This window comes from Aethalodelphis obliquidens, unplaced genomic scaffold, assembly GCF_003676395.1.
Source record: "Aethalodelphis obliquidens isolate GAN/ISIS:26980383/991018 unplaced genomic scaffold, ASM367639v1 scaffold45, whole genome shotgun sequence".
NCBI lineage: Eukaryota > Metazoa > Chordata > Mammalia > Artiodactyla > Delphinidae > Aethalodelphis > Aethalodelphis obliquidens.
Genome location: NW_020837989.1, coordinates 8,503,520 through 8,531,238, shown reverse-complemented (window position 1 = coordinate 8,531,238; position 27,719 = coordinate 8,503,520). Strand labels below are relative to the sequence as shown.

The 27,719-nt window shown below is 54.0% G+C and overlaps 2 protein-coding genes across 10 annotated transcripts in view; one reads left to right on the top strand and one right to left on the bottom strand.

Annotated features, from left to right (window-relative positions):
* HMGXB3 (HMG-box containing 3) overlaps nucleotides 1–27,719 on the top strand; it is an 83,736-nt gene that overhangs the window by 47,706 nt on the left and 8,311 nt on the right. For 4 of the 9 annotated variants that reach the window (XM_027081596.1, XM_027081599.1, XM_027081595.1 and 1 more), the window contains 7 exons: nucleotides 926–1,110; nucleotides 4,689–4,908; nucleotides 6,154–6,287; nucleotides 7,058–7,174; nucleotides 8,666–8,875; nucleotides 9,841–10,304; nucleotides 17,667–24,235. In XM_027081596.1, coding sequence (XP_026937397.1) covers nucleotides 926–1,110; nucleotides 4,689–4,908; nucleotides 6,154–6,287; nucleotides 7,058–7,174; nucleotides 8,666–8,875; nucleotides 9,841–10,304; nucleotides 17,667–17,706 — 1,370 coding nt within the window. In that variant the 3' untranslated portion in view covers nucleotides 17,707–24,235. Of the gene's footprint in view, nucleotides 1–925; nucleotides 1,111–4,688; nucleotides 4,909–6,153; nucleotides 6,288–7,057; nucleotides 7,175–8,665; nucleotides 8,876–9,818; nucleotides 11,136–17,666; nucleotides 24,236–27,719 lie in introns of those variants that run through there. The other 5 variants (XR_003427731.1, XR_003427730.1, XR_003427729.1 and 2 more) reach the window with 5 other exon arrangements.
* Nucleotides 11,272–27,719, bottom strand: part of CSF1R (colony stimulating factor 1 receptor) — a 30,332-nt gene continuing 13,884 nt past the window's right edge. Inside the window, exons 7-21 of the mRNA XM_027081602.1 lie at nucleotides 26,728–26,843; nucleotides 26,456–26,576; nucleotides 26,173–26,360; nucleotides 24,362–24,477; nucleotides 18,940–19,066; nucleotides 18,720–18,824; nucleotides 18,125–18,235; nucleotides 17,281–17,443; nucleotides 15,145–15,236; nucleotides 14,958–15,055; nucleotides 14,166–14,288; nucleotides 13,975–14,086; nucleotides 13,251–13,350; nucleotides 12,245–12,353; nucleotides 11,272–12,155 (exon numbers count right to left, since the gene is read on the bottom strand). Of these exons, the coding sequence (XP_026937403.1) occupies nucleotides 12,027–12,155; nucleotides 12,245–12,353; nucleotides 13,251–13,350; nucleotides 13,975–14,086; nucleotides 14,166–14,288; nucleotides 14,958–15,055; nucleotides 15,145–15,236; nucleotides 17,281–17,443; nucleotides 18,125–18,235; nucleotides 18,720–18,824; nucleotides 18,940–19,066; nucleotides 24,362–24,477; nucleotides 26,173–26,360; nucleotides 26,456–26,576; nucleotides 26,728–26,843 (1,810 nt within the window). The 3' untranslated portion in view covers nucleotides 11,272–12,026. The remainder of the gene's footprint in view (nucleotides 12,156–12,244; nucleotides 12,354–13,250; nucleotides 13,351–13,974; nucleotides 14,087–14,165; nucleotides 14,289–14,957; nucleotides 15,056–15,144; nucleotides 15,237–17,280; nucleotides 17,444–18,124; nucleotides 18,236–18,719; nucleotides 18,825–18,939; nucleotides 19,067–24,361; nucleotides 24,478–26,172; nucleotides 26,361–26,455; nucleotides 26,577–26,727; nucleotides 26,844–27,719) is intronic.

Sequence of the window (27,719 nt, the reverse complement as noted above, 5' to 3'; positions counted from 1 at the left end):
GGTTAGTTCTAAGCTCCCTGGGAATTTTCAGTGATGGGCTTTCGTTAACATAACTACCTTGGAGGAGAGTCTGATACTTTGAAAAGAAGACATTCTTGACTTCCTAACACACCCCTCCTCTTGAATTTTACGAATGCCAAACTTTGGAAAGCATGAGTCTTTCCGTGTATCCAGAGACCTTCAGCACAAGATTAAATAGACTTCAGAGACCTTCAGCACAAGATTAAACAGACTTCATAGAAGCTCATCCTTTGGTCATAGGTAGACTTGGCGTTACTACATGCTAAGCAGACTCATTCTGAATACACAGCCTCTGGAGGTCTGCTCCCATTTCCTAGGCTTATGCTGAGACATGAAGGTGGGCACCACCCTCCTTATTATTAGAAATTATTTTTCCCTTTGCTTTCCTCATTTCTTTCTGTTTATGCTTTTTCCATCCCTTCCTACAGAATCCAGGCCCCCTGCCCCTTCCCTGCTATGAGGTCAGATGGAGTAGAGGAAAGGTTCTAGGGTCAGACAGGTTTGTGTTTGAGTCTGCACTATACCACTTAGTGGCAGTGTGGTTTTGAGTAAGTTATTCTCTGTGCCTCAGTTTTTCCAGTTATTCAGTGAGGATAATAATACTCTTGGCTCATAAAGATGTGAGAGTTAAATGAGAGAATGTATTCAAAGCTCTCAGCATAGCATCTAGGTCCTAGTGGGTGCTGAGTACAGGGCAGCTATAACTCTCATTGGAATTGCCCTTTGAGTTGCTACCCGAACACCTAATGGCTAGGGTGCTTGACCCTTTGGTGGTTAGTACTCTTGGGTGTTCTTAGGAGAGAAGCAGTCTTGCAGAATTGCTATTCTTGCTGGCCATTGCTCATCCCCTGTGGCCTCCAGGTCTTCTTCTGTGAACTTCTCAGAGCTCTTGCTCTCCTTCTAGAGAAGACTCTTACCTCAGAGGAGCTGAGCCAGCTGCAGGAGCTGCTGTGCAATGGCTATTGGGCTTTTGAGTGCCTCACTGTCCGAGACTACAATGACATGATCTGTGGCATCTGTGGTGTGGCCCCCAAAGTGGAAGTGGCCCAGAGGAGTGAAGAAAACGTGCTGGCACTAAAGAGTGTGGAGGTAAGTGCCTCTTGGCCACCACAGGTGACCTTTAGGAATGTCTGCGCACTTTGGCAGCCACCTTCCTACATGGTGTTTCCAGGAGCAGATGGCTCCAGTTCTTTCCTGGGTGAGGTGAGTAGCTTTTTCTTGCCAGTTCCCAGGCTTTCATGTAAGGCAGGCCAGGCGGAATGGAGGCACCTGTTACTTATTCAACAACAGATTTATTAAACATGAACTCTAGGTGCACTTTTTAGGCATTTGGGAAATGGCAGTTAAACCCACGGAGTTTTTGAGCTCATGGAGCTCACTTTCTGATTTGGGGAGACAGGACACAAACATTAATAATTGTGTATATTATATTAAAATACTATTAATATATATTATATGTAATACATTAATTTAAAGTAACAATAACAGTAAGGCAGGGTAAGGAAGAGAGCAGTATTGTGAGAAGAAGGGGCTCCTGCTTTATAGAGGGTAGTCGGGGAAGTCCTGTCTGACACAAGGGCATTTGAGTAGAGCCTTCTGAAGCCCGTGTAGTTTTCAGTGGGAGGAATATTCCAGGCAGAGGGAGCAGCAAGAATGGGATCTGAAGAGGGTTTGCTGGGCGTGGTTGAGGAACAGAAAGGTGGCCGATGTGGCTGGCTCTGTGAGCAGGGTGTAGAGTGGTTGGATATGTGAGGTTCAAGAGGCTATGGGTGGCCCGGGCCATTGTAAGGACTTCCACTGAGTGAGATGGAGAGCCCGTGAAGGGTTTTGAGGAAGAGTGGACTGATCTGACTTAGGTTCTTAACTAAAAAATGTTCACACAAAGGTAACACCAAACTCAGATGGCTTTATACATTAATTCTAACAACTATCCAAGAAATAAGATTCCAGTCGTAGAAGAATAGCAAAAGTGGATATAAGTCGTTGTGTAAGACCATATAACTGAAAACAAAACCATACATTTAATATAAGCTGAAAATTTGGGCTGATAGTACTCAAGAATATAGATGTCAGAGTTCTGAATAAGATAATTGCAGAACAAATCTAACAGTGAGTAAAATAAAATCATGACTAAGCTTATCCCAGGAAGGCAAGATTGTTTCAACATTAGAAAATATACTAATGTAATTCAGTACTTAGCAGTTTAAAGGAGAAAACCCATATGATTATTTCAGTGGATGTCTAAAAAAGGCTTTCTTTTTTATTCAGCGCCCATTATGATAAAACTCTTCACAAACTAAGACTAATAGGGAAAATTATTTAACCTGGTACAGGGAATTTTTCAAAAATCCCATAGGTGAACTCTTTCCCATCTTCATGCTGAGAGGTCTGGTCTGCCTGCGTAGGTGTGGAGTGCCCCGTGAGCATGCTAGTAGTAGCTTTCCATGTCTGAACTCTACCACGGGGACTCTTTAAGCACTGGACCTGCAGCTCACTTGTTTGCCCCCGGGAGTGGTACAGGACCTCTGGAGAAAAGCTCTGGTGTATTTTGACACGGCCAGCTGAGCATATGAGGGATTTAATGCATATTCCTCTTTCTCTTCCCAATTAAAAAAATAAGTACATACGGTGATCAAATAGTTCTGTTTTGAGGGTGGTGGTGTATAATGAGATATATGAAAACAAGCATAATGCTACTGGAGCCTTCGAAGTGTTCCCTGTAGGTAAAATGAACTGTAAAAAAAATTTGCTTTTGTGTGTTATCTCACAAAGAGGCTGTTTCTAGACTCATTCAAATCTGCTTGTGTAATGGAAATATTAATAGTGCAGCTATGACTTATTGAGCATTTTATTACATATACCAAGTTCTTACTCTGTACTCAGTGCATTACTTTCTGGCTGACTTCTCAACCCTGTGATATTTTTGTAGATGAAGGGGGCTTGCCCAAGCTCATCCAGTCAGGAAGGGGTGGAGCTGGGATTTGACCTTGGTCTGGCTCCCTCACTCCAGAATCTGAGCTCATAAGCACCACCATGCTCACCAGTACCTCCTGGGACCCTGAGCTCTGGTTTTTTTTTTTTTTTTTTTTTGCGGTACACGGGCCTCTCACTGTTGTGGCCTCTCCCGTTTCGGAGCACAGGCTCCGGACGCGCAGGCTCAGCGGCCATGGCTCACGGGCCCAGCCGCTCCGCGGCATGTGGGATCCTCCCAGACAGGGTCACGAACCTGTGTCCCCTGCATCGGCAGGTGGACTCTCAACCACTGTGCCACCAGGGAAGCCCCAGAGCTCTGTTTTTTTAAACACATCTGGTCACAGGCTTTTGACTCTTGGCTCTCTAGAATAGACAGAAGCCCGCCTCCCTGCAAAAACTCACATATCCTAGTACTGCCTGGTACCCGCCTTGTTCCGATCAAGGCTCACTCCTCACAGAATGGAGTAGCATTCCCTTCACTTTACGTATGCGTGTCTCTTCTCTTCTTTGTTTCTGGGTGTTTCTTTCTAGAGACCAGGACTTTTTCTCCTTTTTGTGTGTGGAGTGCAGAGTTGGGTAGTGCGTACGAGGAGAGCAGGCTGGGGGTGTTCTAAAGCCAGTGAAATAAAACAGAAAGGTATTGAACAAAACAAACGTCCACGAGGAGATTGTAGGGTTGGGCACGCCTCTTGGGGACTGGTAGAGGAGGACCCTCTGGACTGATAAGAGACATCTCTATGTGGAGCAATGGTTCTCAGACTTTGTGGGCATAAGAATTACATTGGGCAATGATTTGCAAACTTTAGTGTGAGAGGCTTGCTGGGGTCCACCCCCAGGGTTTCTGATTCAGTGGGTCTGGAGTGGGCTGAGCATTTGCATGTCTAACAAGTTCCCAGGTGCTGCTCATGCCACGGGTCCACGCTTTGAGAACCACTCACCTAGGGAATCTTTTAAAAATTCAGCCTTAGGGATTTAGTTCATACAGATGGAGGTGCAGCCCGGATATCAGCATTGCTGAGTATCGCAAATGATTCTGATGAGGTAATAGGATCAGGGTCTCACTCTGAGGGCTGCATAAGAGTGCTTACAAGAAGAAAAATTGAGTAGCGCAGTGCTGAATGTCTACAGTAGGTAAGTACATGCTGCACGTAGAGGAGATAGCCATGTGCTGGCATGGTCTGGGAGGACCTTCGGGAGGAGGTGAGGGATCAACAGGGCCTTGCAAGTGGGTGGAGTGCCACTAAGTTTTATTCTGATGATTCCTGCCAGCCAGGCATAAGGATTAAGGGCTTGGGCTTTGGAACTAGATCTTTGTTCCCGTTCTCGTTCAGACCGCCCCTCGCTCCAGTGCTCTCACCTCAGGCACCCTCAGGCTTGTATAGTAGTAGTTAGTTAGTCGGTGTCTGGCACATGACAGGCAGTGGTAGCTGCCCTCTCCTGGCGAGGCAGGGAAGAGGACATGAATAAAGGCATAGACACAGAAGAGACTTAGGTCTTGGGGAGTGCTGTGGTGTGGGAGAAAGGAATGAGGCCAAGGAGCAGTTTGGCACTAAGATGTTAGATTCGGGGGTATCCCGGCAGTGTGTGGCTGTCTGACTCCTTCCCCCTGCTCAGCCTGTATGGAGAAGGTAGGCTGTTGTGTTGCTGACGTTCTGTGGCTCCTACAGTTTGACCTTTTTGTCCTGACCTTTTAGTTCACCTGGCCTGACTTCTTGGCCTCTAGTGAGGTAAATGTGGAGGACTTTTGGGCCACGATGGAGACAGAAGTGATTGAGCAGGTGGCCTTCCCCGCCAGCATCCCTATCACCAAGTTTGATGCCTCTGTTATTGCCCCCTTCTTCCCACCACTCATGAGAGGAGCTGTGGTCGTCAACACTGAGAAAGACAAAAACCTGGATGTGCAGCCAGTACCTGGTAAGGCCACCTGGTAGCTGGGGTCAGGGAAGGGTCCCATCGCGTATGGAACATTGTCCATGGCAAGACAGCATGTATGGTTGAGAGGGGGCCAGGCCCACCTGGAGGGCTCTTTCTGGAAAGATAATGACAACCTGTGACAAAATCCCCTGGAGATGAAAGTCATGTGCAGAGTGTTGAAGAGCTGCCAGCCACATTGTATAGGACTGACCCACATAGCCCACTGTCAGCCTTCTGGGATGCCCTACACCGAGCAGTGGGAACCCTCTGAAAAATGCTGATGGTAGGGCTCCAGCCCCAAAGATTCTCACTGAGAGATGTAGGGGGAGGCAGGGAGTCTGCCTTCTAAACAGCTCTTTCACATGGTTTTTTAGATGCTCTGTGCTTATACGTTGAGAAGCCCTGGGCTAGCTCTTTTGAGGGCGTCAGTTTCTGACAACTTGGGTTTGATTCCCAGCTATGCTCCTCAGTGACCATGTGACCTCCACCAAATCCCTTCATTGCCCCGAGCCTCTGTTGCTTCATTTACAAAGAGGGCATGACATTGCTACCCACCACCTAGGTTGTTGTGAAGATTAAGTGAGCTAATACAGTTAGAGTGATGGCCTACTTTTTTTTTTTAACTGCAACTCAGAGTAAGCAATAGGTTCTACATCATGACCCAGCGTGATGGTCATATAAGTAACACGTCTGTGTATATCTGTAACTAAAACAACTTTCATAAAGCAGTACTTTCCCTTACCAAATGCAACATACTTGATTTTCTATTCTATTTCATTTTTAAAATCCTGGATATGATCTGCTAAATTGATTTTATAAGTAAGGCCCCTGCATAGTTCTGTTGATCAGGTTCAGGAACAGAGTGTATAAAGAGCATTTTTAAAATGAGAGCTATTACTGTTCCTCATGTTGCTGCAGTTGTGTTAAGAATCTGAGATCATGGTTCTGGAAAAACTTAAAAGGTTAAAAGCTGACCCATTTCAGGGTTCTTTGCATGGGTGCTCTGCAGGGTATCTCCCCTAGATGTTCAAAGGCAGAAAGCTGGCTCTCAGAGACTTCGGGTATCTGTAGAAGCTTAAGACCTGCCTTGAGTCCCCCTCTCCCAGTCCCCAGGGCAGTGCTCAGGGCAAAGCCTGCTCGACTGTGGACCAGGCCCCGTTGTTCCCATCCTCGTGCATGAGGGACTCCGCAGGACCTCAGGTGGCTGGCAGTAGCGCCCTCCCATTAGCACAACGTCTCTTGCAGGCAATGGCGGTGCCTTGGTACGGCTGCTCCAGGAGGGCACCTGCAAGCTTGAGGAGATCGGCTCCTACAGCGAGGAGGAGCTGCACTGCCTGCTGAGGCAGTGTGGCATCCCCTTCGGGGCAGAAGATTCCAGGGTGAGTCTCGGGGCAGCGCTGGGGGTAGGGACTTTGGGAGCAGACTGGTGGGCCATTTTTCTGGGCAGGGATATGAATACCCGTGACTGGGCACTTGTGTTGGACACAGAGTTTTGGTGGGCAGGGAGGCCTGGGAGATAGCCAGCAGCCAGCTTGTGACATGCACGCAAGGCCTTCCCATCCAGGCAGTTCCTCTGTTGAGGCAGTGGGTCCAGACTCAGGTTCAGGAATCCAGGCTCTCCTGCTAACTGTGTGTGGCCTCGGATAAGCTGCCTTACACATCTGAGCCTCATTTTCCTTATTTGCAAAGTGGAAATAACCAAAATACCAACCTCATGAAGTGTGCAGTGTCTAGTTATCACCTATCCAGGCTCTTAGAAAACAAGCGCCGTGGCGTCCATAGAGAAGGACGTGGAGGGGTGTGTGTATTTTATCCATACATTATGTACTTCCCTTCATACTAATGTGCTCTTGAAAATCTTGTGCTTCAAGTTCAGACTCAAATGTTGGCTCCTCCTTGACACTTTCCCTGCCCTGTAAAAAAATAGAGAGAACCCAGGCCTCAGAGTCTGGCAGCTTGATCAGTCTGGCTGGCTTACAGGGCCTCAGCGTCCCCATATGTACCTAAAGGACATTGGGCTGGTGAGGCTCCAAGGCCCAATCTGGCCTTAACAGTTTATCCATTTGCTTTGAGTGAGCATTTGGTGCTGTGTACCAAGCCTGGTCGCTTAGCATTCACTGCTGTGTTTAATCTTGTCCTTGTGCTCTAGGACCAGCTCTGCTTCTCCTTGTTGGCCCTCTACGAATCTGTTCAGAATGGAGCCAGAGCTCGACAGCCCCCACCTCATCTCACAGGGGGTAAAATCTACAAGATGTGCCCCCATCAGGTAGGAGGATAACAGGAAGAACTCAGGGCGCAATTGTCCATGTCAGCTGCCCACACAGAGGATCTGCTTGATCCAGCTCATCCTGGAGCTGGCACTTAGGTCACTGGGCAGCTGTGGAATAGCTCCTATGGGTCACCACCAGTGAGTGTTAGGCACCCTACCGTGCGCTGGCCCCTGCATCAGCTGTTGAGGGTACAAAGGTGAGCAGCGAAGATGTCATTCCTCCCTGGGTGACCTCATATTGAGAGACAAAGTCACCATGGCTTGTGGCACCAGCTCTGCAGGAACTAGACAAGGACCAGAGATAGAAAGTAGCGGAGAGGGACCTGCTGTCTGTGGGGCAGCCAGAGGAGGCTGAGAGCCCCATGTAAAGCTTAGGAAGGGATGTGACCACTATGTCCTGAGCGGGGAGGGGGTCCCCGGAGGCCAGTTCATGTAGAGCTTTGGAGGCAAGTGTAACAGTTTGGGTTTTCTTCTGAGAGTGATGAGAGGGGCCCATTGGATGGTCTGAATGGGAAATGGTCTGATTTGGGTTCTAAGAAGATCACTCCTTAGGCCCGTAGAGAGCATGCACAGGGTAGGCGCCAGGATAGCACTGGGAAGGTTGTGCCCTGTGTGACACAGTCGTCCCAATCCAAGAAGATGCCAGGGTAGAAAAACCCCTGAACAGTGCTAAATGGGGAAGACGGCTTCGCAGAGCCTCCACTTCACTGAGTGGGGCAGGGCGACTAGCTGTCGAAAGACAGTCAGGTCGTCAACTCCTTCAACAACCCCTGGCAGGTCAGAGGCTGCTCAGAGCCTTGTGTTCATGTGACTGGGGTTCATCTCAGGAGAAGCCCTTGACAACACAGGGATGTGAGAGCTATAGGTCTCGGGGCTGTGGTGGGCCAGTGGTATTACTTGGAGGCGATAGCCAGGACTGGTAGGTGTGAAGGTAGGGAGGTAGAGGCAGAATTCTCCAGTGGACACACAGCTGCCCAGCAGTGGAGTGGTATTTGGAGGTTTTGAGGAAGGCTGTACCTTCATCAGGGGTTCTCATCTGGACAGCACCATCAGGGTCTGCTCAAAATACAGATGCTTAGACTCCACCTTTAGTGGCTAATTGTGTAGATTTGGAGTGGGACCCAGGAACTTCCTCCTAGCTGCTGGTGCCATGCAGCTTGGGAACCACTGGACTAGCTGGTGTTTGGTGGGGTGATGTGGAGGGTGGGGTTTGGAGGTGATGCCTTGGTGGGTGGGGATGGGGGGGATCTCTCAGCCTCATTGGAGGCTCGGATGCTCCCAGCTCTTCTCCCAGGCTGCAGTGAGTTGGCGACTTCATTTAGGGCCAGAAGTAGGAGGGAAGCAGAATGTCACGGGCTCTGGCAGGATGGCGTGACCTCAGTCATAAAACCTGATTGTCCGTCTTCCTGGGAGGAAGCGAGTGGACCTGACTAGGTCTGTCAGCAGATTGGCTTCTTCACCCTGTGCTGTACTCCATCTCCCCACCAGGTGGTGTGTGGCTCTAAGTATCTCGTGCGGGGCGAGAGTGCCCTCGACCACGTGGACCTGCTCGTCTCCTCCCGCCATTGGCCTCCTGTGTATGTGGTCGACATGGCCACACCAGTGGCCCTGTGTGCTGACCTCTGCTACCCAGAGCTGACCAACCAGATGTGGGGGAGGAATCAGGGCTGTTTCTCCAGCCCCACGGAGCCGCCTGTGGTGAGTTCCCTTCTGAGGAACTGGGACGCATCCCCCTGGTTCGTTGGGAAGACCTTCTGCGAACCATCCACCACCCTTTTTCTCCACCTGTGCTCTGGAACCAGCATTTACTCCACAAATTTTTACTGACCCACCCCATGCGTGTATGTGAGGCCACAGCATGTCATTTAGGGTGCCCAGGGTGACCCCAGGTATCTTGGGGTCAAAGGGGTCACCTTGCAGTTAAGCCTAGAAAATTGCCACCTTTGAGGACACTGTGCATGCTGCCATGCTAACATGCTGACATACTGCAGGCCCAGACCAGCCCTGTTTTGGCTTTGACCGAATATGCTGTGTGGCACTCCTTGTGTCGTGATCTGGAGACACAGTGGCTTAGAAAACGCTGACCATGTCAACCCCTTTCCTCTAATTAAAAGGGGGAAGTAAGGGCCCGAGGTGAAAATGGACCTGTCGAGTGTCACACAGCAGATGAATGGCAGAGCCCTGGTCTCTGTCTTGGTGCACTGTATCAGGCTGTGGTTCTTAGCACGGGCACATGCCCTTGGCTAGAAGAGACGTTAGGACTGGTAATAGGAAGGGGCCATCATTGTCCTCACTGGCCTTTGCCTTAGTCCATGGGGCTCACTGGGTTTGTAAGGTTGGTGTGAGGCATCTGAGCCTCCGTGGGAATCACTTCCTTCCTGTTCCCCTGCAGCCCCAGCCTGATTGCTTAGGCAGATATAAATATTAGCTCAGGTAATCCAGCATCTGCTCTGGGAGGTGGCCACTGTTACCGTCCCCATTCTCACATGAGGAAACGGAGGCACAGGGGAGGAGGAAAGGGGGACTTGCCCCGGGAAACGTGTTATGTGGTGACGGTAGGATTTAAACAGAGCTGGCTCACCCACAGCTTTCACTCTCACCCGTCACACAGCTTGGACCTTAATCTTCCCTCACGTCACAGTGGCTTATCATCTCCCTTGTAGAGCGTGTCCTGCCCAGAACTCTTGGACCAGCATTATACGGTGGATATGTCGGAGGCTGAGCACTCTGTCCAGCACCCGGTCACCAAGACTGCCACACGGCGCATCGTCCATGCAGGCACACAGCCCAGTCCTGGCGACCCCAGTGCTGGGCACCACTCCTTGGCCCTGTGTCCTGAGTTGGCGCCCTACGCAGCCATCCTGTCCTCCTTTGCAGACAGCAAACCAAACAGCGTCCGCCAGCGGCCCATTGCCTTTGACAATGCCACCCACTATTACCTCTACAACCGCCTCATGGACTTCCTTACCAGTCGCGAGATTGTCAACCGGCAGATCCATGACATTGTGCAGAGCTGCCAGCCTGGCGAGGTGGTCATCCGAGACACCCTGTACCGCCTCGGGGTTGCTCAGATCAAGACGGAGACGGAGGAGGACGCTGAGGAAGAGGAGGTGGCCACAGCTGCAGAGTAAGCCGGGCTCTTGTGCAGGGACCGCACCATCTCTCTCAAGCCATAGTAAGGCCCTTGCCCGAGGCAGATCCATCCAGGGGACCAGCCTCTGATGCTGGGACTGACCAAAGAGCTTCCATTCCTGAGCACGGTGGAGCCCAGGGTCCTTGGTTCTCAACCTTCTGGGGGTCGGGACAGGCACCAGGACACTCTTTGGGTGGCACCATATGTTCAGTAAAGGGGCAGGGAGGCTGAGAGAAGGCAGGTAGCTGCTGGCTTCCCAGGGGCGCCTGTGGGTGGGGGTGGAGGTCCTGGGTGGGCCAAGGCTGCTGAGGTTTCCCTTCCCACCCAGGGACACCGTTTCCGGCCCCTGCGGCCTGTTGCCTTTGACTCGGGGCCTTGGGGGCTTCCTTAGCTCCAGGGGTCCTTCTCCCAGAGGAGGAATGCATTCCCTTTGCACCCACATCTGGGGGCAGCTGAGAAAGGGTGAGCCACAACTCTCTTCCAGGCCTAGCCTCCCTGCCCCAAGCTTTGAGGAAGAGGAGCCCCTTCCTCCTTTCCTGGTCACTGCTGCTGCAGCCTGCATCCTCTCTGGACCCTCATCACAGAGGGGGTGTGGCCCGTGAGCATGATATAACCTGGGAGCAGTAGGAAAAACTCCCTTCTGTGAAGGGTAAGCAGACTGGGCCGTAAGGAAACAGCAGGACTGGCTCAAGTGCCCAAAGTTTGCTTAGGGCACGGGAATTGGCCGTGTTATTTAATTTATTGAGAGGAGTGGAATAGGTGGCTTTTTTCCCCTCCCTCTTCCCCGACCAGAATAAAGTTTATTAAATTATATGGTTTGGGTGCAACAAGAGTCCATTCCAGCCTCATTGTATGCAGCTCAGTGTGGTTGGGCCCCAGAGGTGCTGGGGTTGGGCACTCACCGCAGAAGGATGGACGAAGGTCCCCGGGAATCCGCATGGCACAAAGACCAGAGGCCAGCTGTGTTAATGCTGTTAGTTTTAATGCTGACAGAGACATCCCACAGCGTGACTGTTAGTTATGATGAGTCAACCTGGAGCGTGTGCTGCTTGCTTGGTGTGGCCAGCCACACGGGGCCCCTGCCTTCCAGCTCAGAATGGTGGGGCGGGGCCGGACAGAGCACGCACCCCAACCTTTAGCTGCCACCTGGCTCATTGCAGCAATACCAGACCTAGGGTGGGTGGGGCCGTGGAGAGAAGGCTTAGAGGGCAGAGAGGGACAATTAGATTCTTACAGAGGAGTCACCCTGCTCCAAGGGCCTGAACCAAGTGCAGCCCTGAGCACTGGCCTGCTCTCCTTGATCCACGCAGCAGGTGTTCTTCCATTCGGCCAAGGGCCAGGGAGCCTTGTTTTTTCCTCAAGGTTTGGGCAGCTCCTGGGGACTTCAGTCACAAAACCAGTCCATTTCCCTTGAAACAGGAGGGAAGGAGGGGAGGAAGCGGGAACAGGCTAAGAGTGAGCTGGGTATTCTCCCAGTTGGCATAGCACACACGAGGCCACAGCATTGAGAACTGGTGGGGGGCGGGGCTGAGCCCCAGCCCCTGACTGGCAGTGATGGCCCAGGCCCTGGGAGTGGGGTTCTCTCCAACCTCCTGCATTCCCGAGTTTCAGGGCTGGGCTGTTGAGGGAAATGACCAAAGGCACAGTCTGTGTTCTCCCCATGGTGCCCCATCCATGGAGGAGGAGGGGAGCGAGTACATCCCTGTGACCACCTCCTCAGCAGAACTGGTAGTTGTTGGGTTGCAGCAGGGGCTGGGCAACGTCCCCCTGCTCACAGCAGCCCAGGTGCTCGCTGGAGCTCTCCTCCTCCGGCTCACTGCTGCTGCTTGGCAGGTTGCTGTAGTCCTGGGTGGGGGGGTGTCAGGGGATGGTCAGAACTGATCAGTCAGGCCCAGCTTTAACCAGCCACCCACCCTGAGCCTGGCACCACTCACCTGCTCTCTTCTATCCACTAGAACCTGCTCCTGAAGGAGGGAGCAGATTTGCTGGAAGGTGGGTCTGCGGGTCGGCTCCAGGGCCCAGCAGGCCTGCATGATGCTGTATCTGAGGCAGGACAGAAGCTACTTGTGGGCCTGGGACTCATCATGTCTGTGCACGCACGCACACACACTACAGGGTCCTGCCCCGCAGAGGTCCCAAAACCAAGTCAGAAGTGAGCTTTGCACAAGGCCAGTGCGAAGTCCTTGGTGTGCATTATCTAATCTTTCCAGTAACCCCGGGAAAAGGGGCTTTTTGTCAAAATGGGCGTGGTAACTGAGGAGGAAAAAAACTCAGAGATGCTCTTTTGCCCAAGCTCCTAGGATGAAGAAGGGGCACTCCTGCTGCCTGCAGGTAGGTTTAAGAGGCCAGTTGATGGTAGGACTTAAGTTGATGGTAGGACTTAAGTGGCTGAGGAGCTAGCTGGCTGAGTGCATCCACCTTGGCAGTAAGCGCCTGGGTGGCACATAGGGAGCAGCCCTGGAGAGACAGTGGCTGGAGAAAGATGCAGTGGGTGAGATGGGCCAGCGAGTGTGGGGGAAGGCTGTGGGTGAGGGCAGGGAGCCAGTGAGGAGCCTGGGGTGGGCTGGCTGGCATGAGGCAGTTAAGAGGCTGCAGCGGCTGGCTGGCTATGCTGAGTGAGAGGCTGGCCGCCACCACAGGGCTCCAGGACAGGGAAGGAAAGAGAGAGCCCTCTTGAGGTCATAGCAACAGAGTCTGAGTTAAACATTCATCATCCGTCTTAGGGCCGGCCCCAGCTGAGAGCCCTCTTTGAGAATGTCCCCCGTGCTACCTGGGAAACCAGTGGAAACCCTGAAGTTGATAAAAAGGGGTCTTAGTCCACTGTGGGCAAGTGGAAGCCTGACCCTGGAACGTTGTGGACAGGAAAGACAGGCCACACACCTTCCCATCCACTTCCAACAAATCCTGGGGTATTCTTCCTCCCTGGGGTCCTTCACTTACATGTTCTTTGGGGCAAACGCAGGCTGGGCCATTTGGTATCCGTCCTTCACCAGTTTATAGAACTTGCTGTTCACCAGGATGCCAGGGTAGGGGTTCAGGCCTGCCAAGGACAGGATCATGGAAAAGACCATATTCAGTGCTCACCGTCACCTTCCCCCACACATCTTGGCAGGGCTGGCTGTGCAGGGTCCCAGCTGGACTGCAATAATAGAACAGCAGCTCCGCTTAACGAGTGTTTACTATATGCCGGGCACTGCAAACGGCTTAGGCTTCTAGGACGTTGAAAGTCTTCAGCCAGGCCTCATCACACCCACAAAATCCCAGCACAAGCTTTGGAATAAGAGCTTGGTAGAGGAGTACATTGAAGGGCTTAGCCCAACTTCCTGTGCCTAGTGCTCCAGAAATGGGAGCTGTATCTTCAAAGACGTGCATGTTTCAGAGAGTGAGGGCAAACAGCATTCTAGGAAACAGCAACTGCACAAGCAGACAGGTGAGGAAACCGCCTGGAGGGAGTGCCTGTCGAGGTAGAGGGTGTGCCCCGCCCACTCCGGAGCTGCAACGCTTGGTTTTAAGATACTTCGCCCATCCCTGCACTCTTAGCAGCCCTTGCTCTGCCCTGACCACCAAGTGTCCTGGACTAGCATCCTCCACGAGGTGTAGGACACCGTGGGTAACCAAGCACCAGTCAGCCCCACGCTGAGCCTGCACTGCGCCAGCAGCTTACCGAGTGAGAAGATCTCCCAGAGGAGGATGCCGTAGGACCAGACGTCGCTCTGAACTGTGTAGACGCAGTCGAAGATGCTCTCTGGGGCCATCCACTTCACGGGCAGGCGGGCCTGGCACAGCAGACCCCAGTCACCTTGCACCCTGGGTCACCACCCCTCCCCGGCCTGGCCCAGCCCTCCCAGCACTCACGTTGCCCTTGACGATGTAGTTGGAGTCATTCATGATGTCCCTAGCCAGACCAAAGTCCCCAATCTTGGCCACATGGCCACTGGTCAGCAGCACGTTTCTGGCTGCCACGTCCCGGTGGATGCACTGAGGGAAAGCACTGTAGGGTTAGTCTTGACCCCCCCGGCTACCTGAGCCCAAGGTGCCGGAGGAACAGCCAGGACCCCACCCAGAAGGCTTGGGGTCCTCCTCGAGGAAGTGGGCATCAGTTTTGGTCCTGTACCCTGGATCCTGTCCCTACCTTCTACCAAGACCCAGGTCTAGGAAAATTTAATGTGGGCATACAGTCAGTGTTGAGAAACCATCATGACTCTGGCCCTGCGTGGCAGGAGCTGCCTCAGAGCTAGATGGTCTGCACGGGCCCAGGAGCAGTGAGCCCTGGGGCTCCTAACAGGAGCAGGAGCTGCCACCCTCAGGGCCCTGCCGTTCCAGGCCCTTCCCTAAACATCTGCACACGTTGTAACCCAATTCCACCTTCATGCCATTCTACGATTGTGCCCGTCTCTATAGGTGTAGAAACCTAGGCTCAGAGAGGTTCAGCAGTTGCTCAAAGCCACACAGCAAGTGGCAGAGCCAGCATTCAGGCTCTAGACTCCCAGGCCTGTGTTGTAAGGAGGACGGCCCCCTTCACACACTCCCTTTTCTCCCCCTTGCCCTCACCCATCCAGCTTCACGGGGTGTTGGCTGCCCCTGCCACCCCCCCTCCCCCCACACCCCGGGTGACCACACATCATAGGGACCTGTTTTCTGACTCACGTTCTTGGAAGCGAGGAATGCCATGCCCTGGGCCACCTGGCTGGAAAAGTGGAGCAGGTCACGCAGCTCCAGCAGCCGCCCGTTCTCCTTGTCCAGGTCTGGTGTGGGGAGAGGTGTCAGGGCGGCCTCCCCACCTCAACCCAAGCAGCCCCTCTCGTCTCCCTCAGCCCTGATACCTCCTCCGCACCTTGCTCAGAGAATGAATCATTTGATGAAGAAGTGGAGACGGGCCTCATCTCCACATAGGTGTCCACACCCTGGCTGGAGAAGCCGCTGTCCCTGCATAGGAGAGGGGACCACGGGCTGGTTAGTGCCTGTCACTGCACTGCCCAGCTCAGGCCTCTCCCAGCCACTCAGCAGAGAAAGGAAGGGACCTCAGGGTCAACTTGAACTTCCCTTTCTGACACCTCCTTTGATCAGTGACCTCTGCTTGGCCATCCAGTGAGGGAGCTTACAACCTGTTCTCTCTTTGGGCAGCTCTACCTGTTAGAAAGTTCTCCACTGTTCCTAATGTTAATCTGCCCCCGGGCTATTCCTCCTCCTGGTCGGTCCTCGCTCTGCCCTCCAGAAGCATCTCCCTCTTCTCTGGAACAGCCCAGCAGGGCTTCGAGCATATTCCAGGGCCCCTTCTTTGAGCCCTCTTGTCTACATCACGGCTATCCCTTCTGGCTGCACGTTAAAATCACCCAGGGAGTTCCAGATACTCAGACCATCGAACCAAAGACTTCAGAAACTCTAGGGGTAAAACCCAGTCATTCCCACTTACACGTTAATCCAGGCAACTCCCGTGTGTAGCCAGAGTTGAGGACTGGTCTAGAGCAGTGCCTCTTAACCTTATCCATGTGCATGTGAATCACCTGGGGAATCTTATTTAAATGCAGATTCTGACTCCGCAGGTTTGGGTAGGCCTGAGATTGTACGTTCCTAACAGCTCTCAGAAGCCTGTGAGCCTGTGCTTCGGGTGGCTGTTCAGGTTGAGGAGCACTGCTCCACATTGAATAGCCACCACTGCGTCTAATATGCCAACCAGATAGGAGTCAGGACCTCTCAGCTGCTCCCTCTGTGATACAGCTGTGCACCTTGACGATGTCCTTACTCTCGTGTTCCCAGAAAAACAACCTAGTGCTTTATTTATGGTTTGACCATTAAACTATCCACTCCCTTGGTCTAGAAAGTGTACTTCTATTAAGGTAGCCTGGGATCTCATTAGTAGGACTGGTTCACATGCCGTTTGCCCTTGAAATCACCCGACTCGGAATCCTTTCCCCATCTGTAGATTTGAAGATGGAAGCTAATACTTGACTTCAGTTCTCATTTTGAGTTGCTCTGGCCTGAGTTTCCAGCCTGCTGAGGCCCAGCGTGAGCCACCCACTCAAAAGGGTGTCAGAAAATCAGAGAAAATCCTGCCAGACCCCATACTCGAGGTCGCTGGGTGGAGTGAAATGGCCTCCTTCCCCTTTTGCCTCCCCTGGTTTGGCAGCTGACATCGGTAGGATAGGAGCCCAGTGTATATATACCCTTGTTCTGACCCAGCAGCCTGGCCCTGAAGCCTCACAAGCCCCGAGTCCAAGACTCCCAGGAGATCAGTGTAGCTCAGGTGAGCACTGGACAAGGAGTCAACAGAGCAGAATCCAGCCAGGCTCCGCCTCTGCCCTTGACTCATGTGTGACACAAAGGCCACTTCCTTTCTCTGGTTTCCCAATGTGGCTCTGTCCATCTGCCTCTGGGTGGCTTCCAGGAATCACAGCATTACAGAACGAGAGAGCAGAGAGACCCTGAGGGGTTCAACCCCTGATGGCTGGCTGGGGAAGCTGAGGCCCAAGTAGACCAGGGACCTGGCCACAGCTATGCTGTTTTGCCCCTGCTCATTCAACGCCCGAAAGACTCTATCCCACTTCTGCATGGCTACTCAAAAGTGGAATGGGTGCCCTCCAGCCCCCGACAGCACATGCTATGGGAGAAACAGGGCCATTATCCCCAAGATTTGCCCATCGCTGGCGAGGGCCCCGGACGGATCTTGGTTGGTCTTTTACGTATGATAAGATAATGATTTCATTAATGCCCATCTCCACCAGACGATGAGCGGCCCATCTTTGCCCTCAATACTCCCAGAACATAGTAGGGGCTCAAATATTTGTTGGATGATGGGAATAAATCGGAGGAAAACTGAGTTGCCCACATAATATGGGTGGCTACTCCGCACAGCACAAACGGGAAGGTGAGGGCCACGCAAGCCACCCAACCCGGAGCTGACTTCGGGGACAGAAGTGGGGGCCCCACCTCCCAGTCCTGGCCTCCTTCCTGTCTTTCACCAGGATACTACCTGCGGATGTATTTCTTTTCCAAGTGGATGTTCTTGTAGCCGGTGCCTGCCTTGGGGTCCTGGCCTGGATTCAGGCTGGGTCCCAGCATGGCCTCAGCCTTCCTTCGCAGAAAGTTGAGCAGGTCGCCATAGCAGCAGTACTCGGTGATGACCAGGACAGGGCCTAGAGCAGCCAAGAGTGGGGTCAGTGCACCCCTAACACACCACCCCATGTGGACAGGAACATGGGGCGGGGGCAATAAGAACCTGGACTGGAACTCAGGAGCCCCGGGTTCTAATCCTGTCTATAAGCAGCCCTCTCTGCTTTCTGGGTGACCTCAGTGACCCAACTGTCTAAAGCAGAGGAACCTCCAAAAAACTGTAGCTGAATAATTCTTTCTTCGAAGGAAATCTATGACAGTTCCACACAAGTCAAAGATGCTATAGGAGAAGAGACTGGAGCAGACTGAGAGTCCCAACAGGCCCTGGGGCACTTCTGTGGGCCCTGTGGTGAGTGTCCAAGCCTCTTTGAGTGGGGACTTCCTAAAAGGTAGATTTGAAGGGCTTCACTCCAGACCCATAGCGTCAGACTCCCTGGAGCAGGGCCCAGGCATCTGCACTCTTTTCTCCTTTTCCAGGTGACTCTGATGCCCACCCATGTCTGAGAGCCACTGATCAGATCTCACAGAACTGCCTGTCATCCATAAGCAGCTTCTGACCAGTCCAGGCATCTGGCCTAGGAATTCAAGGGTTGCTGAGACAGGGATCCCACCTTCACTTTGTGGAGACGGGACGGGGAAGATGGAGTGAGGTAGCCCTGGGACCCTCAGACACCCAAGAGGCCCCACCACGATGGGCCCCTTACCTCCGTGGGTACAGGCTCCCAGAAGGTTGACTATGTTCTCGTGCTGGCCCAGGTGGCTCATGATCTTCAGTTCCGACATGAGGGCCTCCTTCTCGTCAGCGTGAGCCGTGGCTGGGAGATGGGGCCACAGGTCCCACAGACAGAGAAAGGGCAGGACGTGGAGAGCCATGCACACAGACGCCCAGGGAAGCAAAGCAGAGGGGACCCAGAGCCCCAAAGCAATCAGAAGCCGAAAGAGGCAGGAGAAGTGAGGACACACAATGGGAGTTACGGGGAGAGAGAGAGGAGAGATGGCCTGTTACTGAGCTGATTTGGGGTGGCAGGAGACCAACCTGTGGCCAGGCCATAGGCCAGGATGGCCTCTGTGCACCAGAGCCCCTTCGAGGCTCAGGCAGAAGCCCTTCCACACCCAGGAGTTCGAGGGAGCCGGGAGCTCACAAAGGAAGCCGAGAGTCCTCACCCCCGATCCCAGGCTCTGTTCCACAGGCCCTGACAGGCCGAAAATGTGGGTGATGCCCTTGTGATGACAGAACAGACCCTCCCTTGGCAGATACCACCTCCTACCCGCTGCCCCAAAGCTGCTTCCTGTACTCACACTTCAGCATCTTCACAGCCACCTTCAGAACAGCATCTTCCTTGCCCAGACCAAAGGCCGTGGCCTCTACCACCTTCCCAAAGGCACCTGCTCCAAGGGTTTTACCTGCCACACACAAAGCCTGCTGAGGTCCCGGGGCACCTAAGGGCCCACAGGCTCCCTGCCACCCACGCTGGCCCTGTGACAGGAGGGCGTGTTGGTTGCTGAGACCCTGGCTCACCGAACTGCAGGTTGTTCCGGGGGAACTCCCACTTCTCGTTGTAGGGCAGCTGGGTTGGGTCGATGAAGGTGTAGCTGTTGCCCCCGTAGCTCTCAATGATCTTCCAGCGCACCTGGTACTTGGGCTTCTGCAGAGGGAGAGGGAGGAGGCATGGGTCAGCTGGGCCTGGCAGGTGGATCTTGGACATCATCCCGACCCGGGAGGACAGGGGCTGGGCAGTCCCACCGCACAGCGGGAGGAGGTCGGTGTGGCCTGCGACGTGGTGAGAGGGGCTGTGTCATCTCATGCCCATGGCACCGAGAGCCCCGTCCCTGCCTGGCTTGGCCTTACCATGGGACCGTCCATTCTCCAAGCCTCAGTTTCCCTACCTGTGTATTGAAAGATTTGGACAGGACCACCTCTGAGGGTTTTGACAGCTCTGATAAGGTAGTAATTCCTGAGCCAGGAGGGAGGGTGGAACTGTAGATCCATCCATCCATCCGTCCATCCTCCCATCCAATTATTACTTGTTTGTTTTATTTTCACTTGTGGTAAGAACAAAATTTACCATCCCAACCAGTTTTGAGTATACCGTTCAGTAGTGTTATAGACAGTCCCACTGTTGTGCAACCAACCTCCAGGACTCTTTTCATCTTGAAAAGCTTCAAGTCTGTACTCACTAAACAACAACTCCCTGTTCCCCCCTCCCCCGAGCCCCCAGCCACTTATCTCCTGCATCTGACTGTTCCAGGTACCTTATTTAACTGGAGTCATGCAGGATCTGTCCCTTTGTAACTGGCTTATCTCACTTAGCATGATGTCTTCAAGGTTCATCCATGTTGTTGCCTATGTCAGCATTTCCTGCCTTTTTAAGGCTGAATATTATCCCATCCAAATATTCCACCGAGTACCTGTTTGTTTCAGGCATCGTTGATTCAGAGTTTGACAAAACAAGAGTCCCTGTCCCCTGGAGTTTGCATTCTAGTTGCTAAGACGGACAATCAACTCAGATACCTATGTAGGAAATTTTCGAATAGTGCTATGGAGATAAGAAAGCAAAGTAATAGGACAGAGAGCACCGGGGACAACTGAACACAAGTCAGGGAGGGCCCCTGAGGAGGCGAGAGGGAGCTGGCCACGTGAGCAGCAGGGGAAGCACTTCGCGGGTGCAGGGAGTGGAGGCCTGGGGGTGGGAAAGGTCTGGGCGAGTCTAAGGGACTGGAAGGTGCCGTGTGGCTGGAGGGGAGCAGGGGGCGGTTCTGGAGGCAGGAAAGTCTTGAGGGCTGCAATCAGCAAGTGAGTTCTCTAAGCGCAAGGGGAACCCTTTGAGGCTCGATGCAGGCGAGCGATGCATCCGACTCTACATTGCTCAAGGACCAACAGAGAGAGACCCCACGTACAAGACAGCGGGCGTCTGGAGGACCTGCATTCCCCTCAGGCTCTCCAAGCTGTTCCAACCAGCCAGCTGGCGGCAGAGCATAAGCAGAGGAGGAGCGGCTGCCTCTCTCTTTCCTGCCCCTGGTGGCAGCTGCATGGGGGCATCATGCCAGGGGTACCCATGAGAAGTGCTGATGGCAGACAGAGTTTAGGTGGAAAGTGGAAGCTGGGCTGGGGCGGTGGAGGACACTGAGGCCTCGGGTCAGCAGTCCAGCTCGCTTTCCGGTCAGTTGTGGGGGACAGGGACCAGCTGGGCTGTGCTTAGCAGCTGGGCTCCTACATGGGGCACCCAACTCGGGCAGGGGGAGCTAAAGTGGGTGCTGGGGAGGAGGGTGACAAGTCTCACCAGGTTAAGGGAAAAGACTCCAGATAGCCATAGGGAAGGACTTCCGGATGGTAGTTCGGGGGGAAAGACTGCAGTTAGACATGAGGAAGAATTTCCAGGTCCTGATTCAGGACGAGAGACTAGTGGTGAACCTAAGGACATCCATGTTACAGTTTCAGCAGATAGTCTGAAACGGGACAGGAAGAGGACTTCTGGAGTGTCAGAGGATTCAAACCCTGTGTGTGGGTGCCTTCCCAACACAAAGGATGGACACAGAACCGGGAGGGATTCCTTGACCTTGCCTGGCCACTTCCATCTCCAGGAGCCACTGTGGTGACGGCTGGTTTCCCCCCCCCCCCCGCCACTTCTCCTTCCTCTGGCCCCACAGCTGGGCCTGAGTCAGCCCCTCCCCAGCCCACCGCGAGCTGGCTTTCTGGCTGGAACTTCAGCTCTCTCTCTGAATCCCAGACCTGATACCTGGAGGACGACACAGCTCTCCCACGCCTGCCTCAGGCATCCCCACCCCTCTTCCTGGAAAGCAGACACTAGCTCTCAGCCTCTGCTATCCCTAGACAGGGCTTCTGTGTAACTCCCGGGGGCTTCTACCCAGAGGGGCCTCTCCTCTGAAGGAGAACCCTAATGGGGAGGCCAGGATGGGCAGCCTCGGAGTATAATGCTATCAGTGAGCGTCTCCTGAGCACTTCCTGTGAGTGGGCGCTGGGCTCCACACTCAACGTGCGTCATCCCACTTAATGCTCACAACAGGCCCAGGCCACTTCCCCTTGGTGACCGAGGTAGGCATGGAATCATCAAAGTCCCCACAACTCCCCATCCAGGCCTGCTGTTTTGGGTGGGCGGATGTTTTCTGTCTCAGGAAGGGGGAGATCTGAACAGTTTCCACTGGAAATCTTGGGGACCCTCCTGTGCTTCCCCCACATACCTCCCAATCCCCAGAGCTCAGTTCCAATCCCCAGAATTCCAGCCTCTCCAGTGGCTTCCCCGTCTCCTCCTGTCCTCCCCATCACCATCATCCTTTCTTCCCCATGTCCTTCCTCCTTCCAGCCTGCTGACTTCTGCCCTTTTCTCTCCCCCCTTGGCCCCCCTTGTGGTCTCTCTGGGGGCCAGAAAGGCGATGAGTCAGCCCTGAGACAGAAGCAACCCTTCCCTCAAGTGGGGCCACCCCTCCCCTCAGGCCTGAGTAGTGAGGACAAGCCAGGCTGAGTCCCCAGTGAAGGGACAAGACTCAGAACCCTGTGGAACAAAGCAGAGGACACTTGGACAACAAGCCCTGAGGCAGGGCATGGTCATCTTGACCCCTGGGATGCCCTCCTTCTCTTGGCCTTGAGTCAGCTCACGGGCCAGTTCAGTTTCTTAAATGGGATAAGAGGTGACTGGAGTACATGTTCCAAAGATGGTCCCGTGAAGAGAACGTAAGGTGTCCCCAAACCACGGCTGGCCAAGGGGGCTGGGCGGCCCAAGGCAGAAAGGGCTGGAGGGGAACTGGGCCCTTCTCTAGAATCTCTGCAAGGCTGAGGAGGCAGCTCTGTGGGGACGGAGAGGCTGTTTTCAGCTCCATATAAGGAAGAACTTTGCAACAGAGCTGCGCAGAGAAGGAATGGGAGGCCACAACAATGACTGAAGTCCTGTCCCCGGAGGCGGGCGGAGTTGGACGGATCTGGGTCTGAATCCCGCCTTGCCAGGCTCTAGGACTCTAGGAAAATTGGTGTCTCTAAGCCTCTGTCTCTCCATCTGTGAAATGGTGTTGATAATGGCAGCCCCCGCACCAGACTGTGCTGAAGGTTCACCGAGGTGACGGCGTGTAGAGGACTGAGCAGGGTGCTGGGCACGGACAGGGCTCTGAATGGATGCTACACACCCTGGACCCAGGAGGAAGTTGGCTGGGGAACTCAAGATAGCTCAAGCATCTTGGGATTGGAGGGCTGTCTGGCCCATCCAAGATTCAGACCCAGATCCACACAACTCCCAACCCTTGGCTCTTAAACTAGACCATCAGGCTCTTGGCATGTCACGGGAGGAGGCTGTAAAGGTCACCCACCCCACCATGAACAGGTGGGGAAAATGAGGCCCAGAGCGGGCAGTCCACCCGCCAAGGTTGCATGAAGCCCAAACAGGACAGTCACCCAGCCATGGTCTCATGGCAAACCAGTGTCCGAGCAGGACCCAGATCCCTGAAGACTTGACCTGGGGCCCTGGATGCTGCGCTCAGAGCTGCCTCCTCATGCTGTGTGCTGACATAAGCACTGGGCACCCCCCACATACCACCTACCTATCTACTCCAAGTCCTCTACTCACACTAAAACCCACAAGGCAGGTGTGGGGAAGAGAAGGCAGCAGAGGAGCCCACAAGGTGGGTTATTCACCCCTAACTCACCTCACTGCCTTGTTCACACCTGCTGAACCTACAGGATGGGGTCCAACCCCTCAGACCCCCAACCTGTCCCCACCTGGGTCCTCTTCCAGGCATCAGTATTTCCGGAACTCACCTTGGTCTTCCCCCCACCTGCCTCTTTGTACACAGCGCCCTCTCCCACAGAGACATCCTTTCCCTGAATCTCATCTCCCCCTGGCTGCCTGCCCCGTTCTCCAAGACCTGTCCCACCCACGCCAAGCCACCTCCTCCAAGCAGACTCCCTTCCCTGCCAGCCGGAAAAGATCCCTCCACTTCTGGCCTCCCAGAGCCTTCTGGCCTGGCCCTCTCAGTGCCTGACTGCACCAGAAGTAGTCTTTTATGTAGGGAGGCAGTGAGGCTAAGTGGTGGAGGCCACAGGCTCTGGGGTGCAAGGCAACTGGGACTCTTGGGCGGGTCCTTCAACCTTGCTGAGCCTGCTTCCTTACTGTAAAATGCTGACTGCTCTAGTCCCTGCCTCTAGATTGTTTTGAGGGTAAAATAAGATGATTCCATGGGTTTTTAACAAAATGGCTTTTAAAAAACCAGCCTCTGCCATTGACTGGCTGTAGACTAGGGCAACTGTCTCAACCTCCCAGAACCTCAGCTTCCAACTCTGTAAAATGGGGTAGTGATACTACCCACATGCCATGGTTGTTGAGGTCAGTAAATGAGGGGATGTAGGTAACATGCTTCATAACAATGCCCCTAAAATCACCATCACTGACTGAGCACTCAGAGCGACAGGCAGCGCACTAAACGTCAACGTGCAATTAACGGCAGACTTGATTAATAATCATATTAAATAATGACGAGGACGATAATGGTCAGGCCTTCCCCTCCACTAACTTACCTGCCACCTGACAGAGACACAGGCCTGGCCCCATGATACCCTCTCTGTGTCCCTGGAAGCCCCCAGCTGGGACAAGTTCCCATGTTCATGCTCTCCCCAACGGCCACGGCTCTCCCCGTAGCATCTCTCCCTCTGTGATCCACGCCCTCACTTCCGTGGCTATTCGATTAGCAACCGTCTAGCTCACTAGACGGAGACTTCTACGAGGGCAAAACCTCAGAGGCTCCGAGGCTTGGCTCACCCAGCCACTGACACTGGCATACAGCAGGCACCCATTAAAGAGCTGTTGGTTCAATGACTGGCTGACAGGTGAATTCGTATTCACAGGGGCTGAAGGGTGGATCCACACAGCCTGGGGGCACTGCCCCAGGGTCTGGCTCACTCGGGTGCCTGGCTGCCCCCCAGCCCTGCCCAGGCTCACCTGCTTGTACTTGTACAAAAGCAACAGGAGTAGCAGCAGCAGCAAGGCCATGACGGACATGCAGGCCACCAGCACCGGCGTGAAGAGGGACTCGTCAAGGGGCTGCGTGTAGGCTTCTGGAAAGGGTGGGGCAGAGGAGTGAGCAGCAGAAGGGGCCTTTGAGACCCCCTGCTCCCCACTGGAACAGGCCAGTTGCCTGGAACTCAGTAGGTGCCCACTAAATTCTTACTGACTGAACGAGGAGTCCTCTCAGCGGGAAGCCCGTAGGCCCTCCCCCAGCTGGGGGCAGGGAGGACCACCTCTCTAGCACTGCTCGTGACCAGCTCCAAACCCTGCCCAGACTCGCAGCCTCTGTGGCCAGCGGAGCCCCTCAGGTCACACAGCCCACCCACTGCCCGTGCAAGGAGCCTCTGCAGCAGCCTGGCCTGGGGCTCAGCCATGACGTGCACACTCCCCCAGTGTGGAGACTTCCCACCTACACCTCCGGCCAGCTCGGATGGAAAGACCTGCTAGAGGTTAGACTGAAATCTGCCTCCCCAGCATTTCCCTGCAGCTTCCCCGAGTGCCCTTTGGGACCACACAGCCCTTCTGGGAGTCTGAAAGCCAGGTTCATGGACCCGGGGTCTCCTCTTCCCAGATCAACAGCCCTAGTTCCCTTCATGTGTTTGGAAGGACATAATTTCCACCTCCTGGCCCAGATGAGCAGCATGAGTCTGAGGCCCAGCCTCACCTCTGCCACTTGGGAGGTGTGACAGTGAACCTGTGGCTTCTCTCTAGGCCTCAGGTTCATCATGCCCCAGGGGGGAAGGAGGACTGTACTAACCTCCTAGGGGTGGGCGAGTTCATTGAAATAATGCCTGTAAAGGGCTTAGCATGATGCCTGGCACAGTATAAGCCTTCAATAAAATGTTGGCTCTATTATTTGTAATATACGACCACCAGCTGCAAGACAGAGCCGCCAAGGCAGCGGCATGTGGAATCGGGCCTCAGCCCCACTTGCTCCAAGGCCAGCAGCTGGGGCACCTGCGGGCCCCCTGTGAGCCAGGCAGAGGCTCCCACTCTGTCCTCTCTGGGCCCAGAGAGCCTCACCGGGGCCTGGCACACAGTGGGTGCTGAATCTGCTTTTTAGAGGCCTGAGGGCTCTGTGGGCCTGTGCAACCTTGGGCCTCTCAGAATCAGAGAACTAACCCACATGCAGCCTTTGTGCAACGCAGAGAAAGATGCCTCTTCCTCTAGACGGATGATGCAGCTGCGTTAGTGACGCCCGCCCTGGACAGTGGCCCTGAATGGATAGGACTGTGTCTCTGGCAGGAAGGGAATCTGGGAGGGATGGAGAAGGCCGTCAAGGCCGGCCCTGGGATTGGGGGAGGGGGTGAGGGGACTGTTCGTTTGTCGCCTGCTCACATCACCAGACTAAGCTCCGGGGAGGCATTGCTCCCTGCACGAAGTGAGTCCCAAATACACAGTTATGAACTAATGAGTCAGTTCAAGTGCAGGAATATGAGGAGAGGGGCCAGATAAGGCTGTGGCTGCTTCAGGCTGCTTTCTCTCTGGATCTCACGTCTGCATCCCCTCTGCCCTTCTCCCCACTACTTCCAGCCCCACGGGTTCTAGACTCCCCCATCTCGCCACTTCAGGAGAGCTTTGGTCAGGAGGGGCCCTGGAGTCACACGCAGAGAGCTAGAACTCGGTATGGCTGGGATCTGCTTGGCACTGGAACTCTGGCCCTTGGTTCCCAGCTGTGGGGCTGTGGGGTAGTTTCCTGGGCCCCCTTCCCATCTTGGCCTGGAGCAGGCGGGTCAAAGGCTCACCTACAGAGACAGGCCCGAAGGCCTGGGAGCTGTTCCCCAGGCTGTTGTAGGCCCTGCACTCGTACGTCCTGTTGTGTTCCAAGGTCCCAGTGGCCAGCAGGCTCTGGACGGTCACCTTGTGGAAGGGCTTTTGGCTCAGGACCTCAGGGTTCGGGTCGTCCAGGACCAGCACTTGGGTCTTATCACATCTGGGAAGAACAGAATGTGGCTCAGAGTTTCAGGGTGCCCGGCCCCTGCCCCAGCCCCTGCGCCCAGGTGAGGAAGGCAACCAGAGCCCGCTTACCTGTTCGTGTGGCCCCTGCACTGCACCCACGTCACATTGGGCTGGGGGTACCCTGAGGCTTCACAGAGCAGGGTTTTAGAGCCGTTGATGAGGGTCCACGTGACCTCTACCTCTGGGGGGTCTGAGGTAGAGGGAGGGGCAAAGGAGGGAGGAGTCAGCCCCAGAGGCCCCCCTCCTGGCTTGACCACCCGACACTGAGTCTTCTCTCCCCCAGCCCAGCCATCCCGGCAGCCTCAGGAACCCCGTGTCCCCAGCCCCACTCCATCACTCACATAGAAGGGTGAGTTCAAAGGTCAGGGTCTCCTCGCCTCTGGCATTTCTGGCCTGGAAGGAGTAGTGGCCGGCCTCGAAGGGCTTCAGGCGAAGCAGGGTGAGGGTGGAGGTGTACCTGCGTGAGAGGAGCAGGCCATCTGGGGTGAGGACAGTGGGTTCAGACAACCACCTTATAAGGGATTTATTTTTGGTAAAGTGTCCGGGGCACAAAGGCCTTCAAGTACCCAGTCTGAGTGCCCCTGAGACACACAAAAACCCCCAACCCGATTCCCTTAATTGCTTCTTTCATCCGTAAAGCGCTTTTGTTCTGAGGTTTAGTAGACGTGATGTCTGTAAAATGCCAACACTGGGAGGCACATCACAGGCCCCAGTGACTGTACCTACTCTCACCACCATCACTGGGCTAAACAATCCTTGCTGAAGACGCCAGCACCCAGGTCAGCTTCCATCCCTAAAGCGCCAACCCTGCCAAGAGGGGCTTTGAGAGGGTAGAGAGGCAGGATGTAGCCGTGGGCTCCAGAGAACAGGGCTCAAGCCCTAATGTTGCCATTTCCTAGCTGTGTGACCTTAGACAAGTACTTAACCTCTCTGATCCTTTGCTTCCTTTTCTGTAAGGGTGACACGTATAGTAATTAATCCACACACTCAACCTAAGGACTAAAGGGATATGTATTCAGAGTGCCTGATAGAGTGCCTGACTCATTGTAGGCACTTGTCTCTTTACTGGAAAATATCTGCAGCCATTACTAGACTAAACCCCATGGCATTCAGAGAGCAATCCTTGAGATAACTAACATCTCCTTCTTAAACTGAAAGAATTTAACTTTCTGCATGAGTCAAAATCACCATTATGAACACACACGTGGGCTGTTTGGTGCCCACGCTTATCTGCCCTGTGCTGAATGGCCCCAGATTACTATGTTTGAGGGCATCTCCCTGGTTCCTTTCCACAGTGTCCCTGTTGCTTACAGACCCCTGAAACCTATCCATG